Genomic DNA, 8,198 nt, shown 5'->3' with positions numbered 1-8,198 from the left:
GTGTGAAATTTGAAAATTACCTGTAATGCTCATCACTTATAATAACGCTGTCTTTTACTAATACATTATATATATATTGGTGTCCCTCAGTTGGGAGACCCACGATTACTAACATTGCTTATTCTATACGTGTTGTGCGGTGCACAGATTTTTTTTTTTTTTTAGGTAAAGGATGCACTGATTATTTTTATTACGTGTTGTTGAATATTCAGCACTGAAAAAGAAAAAATAATACAATTAGACACAAGTATTTTAAATCTATAACAGAGTATAACATCAAAGGCAAGTAACATCACAGCATGATCTGAATTTTATCCTGTTGGAACCCATAATTTATTTATTTTTTTTAAAAATGATTTTTGCGGGTCAAAAATCACCATATGGGGGAACCAGTTCCTTATATCGCCTGCCTGACCCGCGCATTTGGGGTTCGGTTAGCGTGGCACTCCTTTGCTTGCAGCCCTAAAGTCGGCATCGCACGCCTTTGTCGTTGAAGTTTTCCTGTCGTTCCCTTGTTGCCCTCTATATTTTTTTATAGTAGTATATGAAAATAAATAAACGAGAACTGCTTCAAATATTGACCAAACCCCGGGCTTGCAAGGGTGAGGGAGCTCCTCCAAAGTCCAAACCGGAAGAGAGAGAAGGGAAGGGTCCAGCGGAGCCGGAAATGAATGTGGGTTGGCTCCTTTGATTCGGGTGACGCGGGACAAGATGATTGGAGGGTACAGGTGGCAGGGACGCGAATCTTGTGTATTCGGCCACTGGTAAACAAATAATAAGAAGGAAATGCATATGCACAGAGGAGGGAGGAAGATGGATGAAATAGATATTTAGCGGATCTAAAATATCTGGCTCAGCCCTCCACCTCGGCACCTTTAACATTGCGATATTTCACTTTTTTCTCCGCTTCTCCTTTCTCATCAAAAGTGAAAAAAGTGCAAAATTTATATTGCCTCCCTCTCCCCTCCTCCTCCCCTTTCCCTTTCCCCAACAAATATCTTCACTCAGTTTCATTTCTTCTCTCCTTCTTCTGCCTCCGCCTCCCTCCCCTTTCGATCCCATATCCATAATCTTTTCCCCCCTTTTCCATATCATATGACTTCATCCTCACCCCTCCGTATCCCCGCCTGCCAATCTTGATTTGCCCTCGATACTTTCTTTCTATTAATGGGGGAGGAGGTCAAGATGACCGATTACGACGGCGCTGTCCCCGATGATGATGAGAGAGTCCTCGAATGGGAGTTGGGCCTCCCTACTGCCGATGATCTCACTCCCCTCTCTCAGCCTCTGATCCCGCCGGAGCTCGCCTCCGCCTTCAGCATATCGCCGGAGCCCAGCCGGAGTCTCCTCGACGTTAATCGTGCCTCCCGGAATACTCTCACCAATCTTCGCGGCGGAAGCTCTCAGGCCTTTTCCTCCAATAATTTCAAGTCGCTCAATGATGACGGGTGTCAGGACCCCATCGTGGTGGAGGCCGATGAAGAGGGCGATCGACATGGGTCGGGGTCCGATTCTCGGAAACTCAGGAAGATCGACTGCACCGAAGAAGCTGATTCGGCTCTGCGGACTGAGAATTCCACGGATGATCCGTCTGCTCGGACCTTGAAGCGGCCTCGGCTTGTGTGGACTCCGCAGTTGCACAAGCGGTTTGTGGATGTGGTGGCTCATCTGGGAATCAAGAACGCGGTGCCGAAGACGATTATGCAATTGATGAACGTCGAAGGATTGACCCGAGAAAATGTCGCCAGCCATCTTCAGAAGTATCGGCTTTACTTGAAGAGGATGCAGGGTTTATCCAACGAGGGTCCTTCATCATCGGACCAGCTCTTCGCTTCCACTCCGGTGCCGCAAAGCCTACACGATTCTGGTGGAAGTGGGCACTCTCATGGAAACGGGCATCTTCCGGTCCCGATTCCGATGCTATATCCACCGCCAATGATGCCCATGCCGGTTCTTGGAATGCCCCATGGTCAGGGTCATCCGCATGCTCACATGGGAATGCCGGTGGCCAATCATGGGTTCGACTCACATCCATATAATCTGTTGCAGCCAAGGGATTGGTCTGGCAAGAAATTTGCTTCGGTTGTATCAGACCCTCACGTTGCTACTAACGATAAATGAGCTTTCATTCAGAAATTTGTCAACAACTCAGTAACGGTGAGCATAGTTGAATTTTCTTCGTTATTTCTCATCAATCTTGTCCGTCTACCTGACCTTGTGATATGAGACAGTATAAAGGGAACCGATCAGGGATTTCATAACTGTTGTCTAATTCACTTGGAACAATAATGCAATTGGTGTTATTCAATTCAAATCTAATAAGATGTTACAGCTTATCTTTCCTTAAATGGCATTTTTTTCCAACCAAACCTTAAATGACATATTAGTTGGACATAATTTACATGTGATTAATTTAAGTGGCTTGTAGAAAATCTGGGTTCCACAACAAATATTCAGAACTGAGAACCACACAGAGATAAAGGTCATTGGTCATATGGCCTAAAGTAAGGCCCCTTTCAGGTACACTACGGTTGCAACAGCTCCGTCTCCCCTTAAACTTAGTAGATGACTATGAGAGACTCTGCATGTGATATATCGAAGCAGAGCGTATAATATACCCTGCTTGTCATTTCTATATCCATCTAGCCGGCATATGATTATAAAGGAGGACGTGCAATAAGCAGGTTATATTATATTGCTGTTCATTATAATCTGATGAGAGTGCGCGTGATTGACTGATGAACTTAAAGGAAATTATTAGTGGGTCATTTTGTGTCTTTTTTCACAGCTTCGTTTCGTTCTACTTAAATCAACTAATCGACCTTTCTGGAGTGATGAATGATGAATTAATTTGATGTTGTCATCAGTTGCAAGACTCCATTTTTATGATTGACTATTTCTATGATGTACGATGGGATCTTTTGCTGTCCAATGTATAAAACATATGGTTTTATGGAGCTTCATGTGACATATTTATTTATTTTTTTATTGTTACAGATATAGGTACGGATATGTTCTTCTGAATTTACGCCAACACTTCTCTGATTTTGCAAGATTATCTGTGTTTCCAATTAATAAATTGATTATGCCTTCAGACTTCTGATTTTGTGGCTTCAGAAAAATGATGCATCTTATGCTTATTATTTTGTAGATTCAAAAGTTTAACCAAAGGCCATCACTAGGAAGTGTGGGATGCAGCTCTATTGGTGGCCTGGATTTCATTTACACGCATTCTTAAAGAAGTAATTGCAGGTTCTGAGCCAAATGGAGTCTGAGGTATTATGTACCGCTTCAGCAAATTCGCGGACCTTCTCTTGACAAACATATCTCATAATTGTAGGAGGAGATAACTGGCATGATGCTTGTGGTCTATCTAGATTACTGCAGCTTCTGAAGTACATTCTTAAATCTTAACTGGTTCACCGATTCATTAGTGTTACTGTGTTTTGTGTTTCCTGAATTTGTTAACTCTCTTTTTCAGCACCAATGCAAAACTGAATAAGAGAAGGACCGAGCAAAAGTTAGCAACCTTAACTTGTAGCTCCTCATTATTATTGCATTCGAAATATGCGTTCCATTTGCTCTTGGGATAATTCGGTTCGGTGGTACAAATTAATCTGACATTCGTAGCGCGCTTCGTTGTCTGTTGGTGTGTATATAGGGGTAGACGAGTTCAAGTGACAATGTTGACTTTCACCCTACGGTATAGATGCAGACCGTAAGCGGTGTTGATGGGAAGGATCAGAAAGATGCAGAGCATGAGGAGATAAGCTGGGTGGTTGGAGGGAAATCAAAGGAGATTTAGGAACGGATGAAAGAGATAAGCACTCAATGACAGTGTTCTATTTGAAAGAATGATGTGGGGTTTGGGGATAAGGTGCCAGCAAGTGGCTGGTATTATTATAATCAGGGGATTAGGTCTGTGGGTTAAAATATGGAAAGAAGCTTCTAGGTTGGGAAATAAATTATTGATTACAGTGACTGGACCATAAATCCGTTTCTTTTCTTCAAGAATTAGAAAAAGTTTGGTTAAAAAAATGAAGAAAGCCTATTGTGATGATAATATAATCTTATAGCCAGTCATCGTGATAAAAGATAGGCCCCCAAAAGGATACTTTATTGAAAATAGGCAATCGGTAGCTTTGTCTTGGGGCAACATGTGCAGTCAAACAACCGATCTTTAGAGGACGCTGATTAATTAATGGCAAACAGGATGATTTAAAATAGGCAAGTGGGAAATAAGGAATCAGATGAGATGTATCAAATATATACATGTATAATTTGAATTATTTAGATTGGTTGGGAGCAATTTATTATTATTTTTCACCGAAGAAGGAGGCTTCTCATCTTTCTTCGTGTGGCAATTAAAATAGACTACACAAGAGGGAAAAAATAGAAAAAGAAAATAAGTAAACTAATAAGTATTGTGCATAGTGTGATACTAAAACCTATTTAACTAATTTAATTGGATTAAGAAAAGTAGATAAGTTAGTTAATTATAAAAAATAATAATTTTTTTTAAAGCATTATAATTATTTTCTTTAATGTTCTTCCTTCTTCTCCTATTTAATTATAATTGATAGAATATGAATGGAAGTAATTTAAAAAAAATTGATAAATGTAAAAAATAGGTTTTATATTTAATATCAATATTAACTTAGCAATTAGGTAGCATGCGTGAAATCTGCAAGCATTAGAGTTGGATCCAGATCTATAATCACCGGCAGATGTAATGATGTATAATGGACCAAAAAACAAAGAAGAAGAAGAAATGAAGCAATGATTGGGCATTCAAGTCTGATGCGGCTCTGCGTCCTGGCCGGTGTAGTTGGATGGCGCCCGGTTTGTTGTCAGTTTGCATCTTCACTTGGACAAATCCTAGCTGCCGACATATTGCTACGCTGTGGGGCGATTGCTTGCTCCCTTTTAATTTCAACAGCTTATCTCAAATGTACACTCTTTTTATATAATGACATCCTAATATGCAGCACTGCATCCACGTCCACTTCTCACACCTTCCTCTTCATTTTGTTCCACACAAACACATCCACACCTCAGGCTGCAATCACAAATACAGCCAATTTCACTGATTACAGCACTTTACTAACAAAATATCCTTGCGTCGACCTTTATTTTAAAATTTTTAACTAAAAAAAGAGAGAGAGAGAGAGTTAATGTTGGTCCTCTTAAAATACCGTTCTTCATCACGTATACGCCCATAAATAACACGCATTACCGATCAATTTGATAAAAGAAATTAAATTAGGTTATATGAATGAAATGTTGGGGATTAGTTTCACAATAGACGAAAAATAGGCAGTCATCTTGAACAGCACTACCACTTTTTATTTTTCATGGCATCTCAAGCATAAAAATGTTTTGTTGAGAAATAGTAAGTAAAGGTAAGTGTAATTTGGAAGGGGGAGGGGAGACGACCTGGTCAAATTACTATTTCATGAAACCCGTAATCGTGAGGCATAGCAGGAAGGAAACAGAATGGCTAGCCATGCCCACGAGTTGATCTCTTTATCATTCAACACTGCATTAACTCCGGATCCTCTTCCTTCATCTCCCTCCCTCCATCTCTTCAATTTTGTCAATTTTATCACCCATCACCAAAGCTGAGCTTCTCGTCTCGGCAAAAATGGCGCAACTCCACAGATATGCTCCTGCTGATACTTCCAAATCTCCTCCTCCCACCGTCGAACAACTCCTCCGAGGTAATTAATATTCTTTCATGTGCCCACGCTTCTAGTCTTTTACATTAGTTACAACCATGACTCACCACCGCTCTACGTGGTGTATGTATAGGAGGAGAAGCCTCTAAGGGCTCACCGTCCTCCTCGTCGTCCGAGAGGTCCAAGCACTGGGACGCCCACGAAGATCATAGCCACCATCACAAGAAATCAGTTCTCACTAAAGTCAAAGAGAAGGCCAAGAAATTGCGCCACAGTCTCAGCAAGAAGAAGCACGATGATAACGTCATTCCCTCCCCGGTCGAAGATGAGGATGATGACGATACTGAATACCTCGGAGCCCCCAGTAATGTCATTCAGTCACTCTTTATTTTTGCAGAGATTCTTTCCTTATTTTCCTATGTGAATTCCAGTAATCCGTGTTGGGGAAAAAGATGGAGTCAAGTAACATTAAAAAAAAAAAAAAATTTTGAAACGCATTAATATCAAGTATTGTTCTTTTAATATACTCCTCACTTTTTTATAATATAATTTATATTGTAAAATAAAATATTATCTCTCCGGGCATCTTAAATTATTCTTAACGTGGATCTGCCAACCCTTTCAGTGTATGAATCGGAGCTGGCCCCTGAACAATACAAGGAGAAAACAAGACAGCATCCAAGAGCAGATGCAATCTCTGAGAAGCAGCATGCACTACCAAATTCTGTGAAATGCGGAGTTGAGAAAGATAAAGAAATGTCTCTTAGTCCCTCCAAGTCCAAGAGAATGACAGCTCATACTCCTGGTCCCAGCAAGAGTGCGCCTGATTACACAGTAACCCATTCCTCCCCTCCAAGTTTCTGGGCCTTTCAGTTGAACCCCGGAGCAAGCAACTCCATCGGCCCCTACAACGTCTCGCAAAGTTTCTTCGGCCGTGTCTTCTCCGAAAACTCCCAGATCCAAGGCTGCCTCCAAAGCGTCTTATGACCCCTCAACGCCTCAGCATGCTTCATCTGCTCCAGTGACCCCACAAGCTTCGGCGCGTAATGGCTACAGTGACCATATATGGGATAAGGGTGTTTCAGTGAAAGAGTATTTGATGAATAAGTTTGAGCCCGAAGAGAGAAGATGACAGGGCTTTGTCTGAGGTGATATCTGAAGCAATGAGTCCTAAAACAGCTCCTGAAGATAAAGGTGTGATGGAAAAGTTCAGAGACGCCGTCACTTCTTTGCTCCGAAATGATGAACCCTCACAATCTACAGCCCAAACTCCTGTCACGCAAACTTCATCTGAAATCCCAGTATCCACCAACGCTTATGAAGGTATTGGAGTTGTTCCTCTGATTATCCACCCTTCTCTAATTGCTCTATCTATAGAATCCCTCGACACATATAGAATGCTTTCTGTAGTGTCATGATAATTGTTTGTCGCATCATTGCAGTTGGTCAGGAGGAGGACCATGGCAGAATTCTTCAAGCCAACTGAATGTTCACACAAGATTTCTTTTCCGCATTTTTGTGTATGTATTCGGCATTCTTTATTGGCATTGTTGAGGATGTATCAAATACTTAGATCCTACTCTTCTGGTCCCAAAGATTTTATATTTAGGACTGGAGGAGTAATTCCTAAAGATCATTCATTAATGTGTCTTTTTTTTTTTTTACGTACAGTAATTAGTGTGGAATATTATCTGTGCATTTCACCACTACGGATAATCCAGCATATGAAAACTAAACCAAACCCAAACTAGATACTTTGGCATGGGCCCAGTGTACTAATAAAAAAATAACACTCCGCAATCCCATCAATTAGTTGGCAAAACTCGATTATTATCTATTAGTTATCACTGCATATTAGAATAAATCTATACAGTGATTCTTGCACTGTCTGCGATGAGTCATGAGCCCTATAAAGGATTAGTGCGTCATCATGAATACTAAACCATGAGTCAATGCCTTCGAGCAATTCGGGTATCTTCACATGCTACACTGTACAGCACATAACGCGACGCTCACCAAGTGGTAATGAGTTGTGATCATCCGGAGCTAGTTTAAGCCGTCACTTCAAGATTTTGGATTCAATATCTTCTAGGCTCAGACCTTTTGTCTCAGGAACAGAAGATACAACGAACAGGAGTGATAATAAAGCAATAGCACCAAAAAGAGAAAAAGGTTCTCTGCTCCTAGAATCTCCTGCATGATTAACACAAGGTAATACAAGATAAGGATAAACTAAATCCCAATAGTGGCCAGGACAATATTAGAAATGATTAAAATGGATAAGCAAATAAGAATTACGAAATAACACCAAAATAAAGAATGAAAAAAAAAAAAAAACCTTTAGTGGATAGAATGCAAAGGTCACAATAGCATTTGACGCAAAGTTGGTCAGAACTGCAAGACTAATCCCCCTTCCTCTTGTCCGAAGTGGGAAATTTCTGAAACCATAAGCCAGCTTATCGGCCCAAAGGATATCTGCAGAACACGCGCAAAATTGTTATTAATGAGGATATTCTTTTT

General features: G+C 40.8%; 2 protein-coding genes and 2 long non-coding RNA genes across 4 annotated transcripts; 3 read left to right on the top strand and 1 right to left on the bottom strand.

Annotated features, from left to right (window-relative positions):
- Positions 1-1,002: 1,002 nt before the first annotated feature.
- On the top strand, positions 1,003-3,212 carry LOC114744400 (transcription factor PCL1-like). The gene is made up of 2 exons (XM_028932575.1): positions 1,003-2,157; positions 3,152-3,212. The coding sequence occupies exon 1, from the start codon at positions 1,168-1,170 to the stop codon at positions 2,119-2,121; it is 954 nt and encodes a 317-aa protein (XP_028788408.1). The 5' UTR covers positions 1,003-1,167; the 3' UTR covers positions 2,122-2,157; positions 3,152-3,212.
- Positions 3,213-3,263: 51 nt separating this feature from the next.
- Positions 3,264-4,094, top strand: LOC114744401 (uncharacterized). Its single transcript, XR_003740092.1, has 2 exons — positions 3,264-3,520; positions 3,662-4,094. It is a non-coding gene; the product is annotated as an uncharacterized LOC114744401 (long non-coding RNA).
- Positions 4,095-5,644: 1,550 nt separating this feature from the next.
- LOC114744399 (uncharacterized) lies at positions 5,645-6,775 on the top strand. The gene is made up of 3 exons (XM_028932573.1): positions 5,645-5,720; positions 5,812-6,042; positions 6,304-6,775. Exons 1-3 carry the CDS (start codon positions 5,645-5,647, stop codon positions 6,663-6,665), a joined length of 669 nt encoding a protein of 222 aa, XP_028788406.1. The 3' UTR covers positions 6,666-6,775.
- Positions 6,776-7,487: 712 nt separating this feature from the next.
- LOC114744403 (uncharacterized) lies at positions 7,488-8,105 on the bottom strand. The gene is made up of 2 exons (XR_003740093.1): positions 8,017-8,105; positions 7,488-7,871 (listed from the first exon to the last, which is right to left on the bottom strand). It is a non-coding gene; the product is annotated as an uncharacterized LOC114744403 (long non-coding RNA).
- Between the last annotated feature and the right edge of the window lie 93 nt (positions 8,106-8,198).

The sequence above is a fragment of the Neltuma alba genome, unplaced genomic scaffold (genome assembly GCF_004799145.2).
Source record: "Neltuma alba isolate B1F8T4 unplaced genomic scaffold, ASM479914v2 tig00004358_pilon, whole genome shotgun sequence".
Taxonomy (NCBI): Eukaryota; Viridiplantae; Streptophyta; class Magnoliopsida; order Fabales; family Fabaceae; genus Neltuma; species Neltuma alba.
The sequence above is the reverse complement of the archived record's forward strand: the minus strand, read 5'-3'. Positions and strand labels throughout refer to the sequence as shown.

Bases quoted from the DNA above. Each gene is read 5' to 3' on its own strand.
- LOC114744400 (XM_028932575.1), top strand. From the start codon at position 1,168: ATGGGGGAGGAGGTCAAGATGACCGATTACGACGGCGCTGTCCCCGAT.
- LOC114744399 (XM_028932573.1), top strand. From the start codon at position 5,645: ATGGCGCAACTCCACAGATATGCTCCTGCTGATACTTCCAAATCTCCT. The intron at 5,721-5,811 runs GTAATTAATATT...GTGTATGTATAG, and splicing joins CGTCGAACAACTCCTCCGAG to GAGGAGAAGCCTCTAAGGGC. The intron at 6,043-6,303 runs GTAATGTCATTC...CAACCCTTTCAG, and splicing joins TGAATACCTCGGAGCCCCCA to TGTATGAATCGGAGCTGGCC.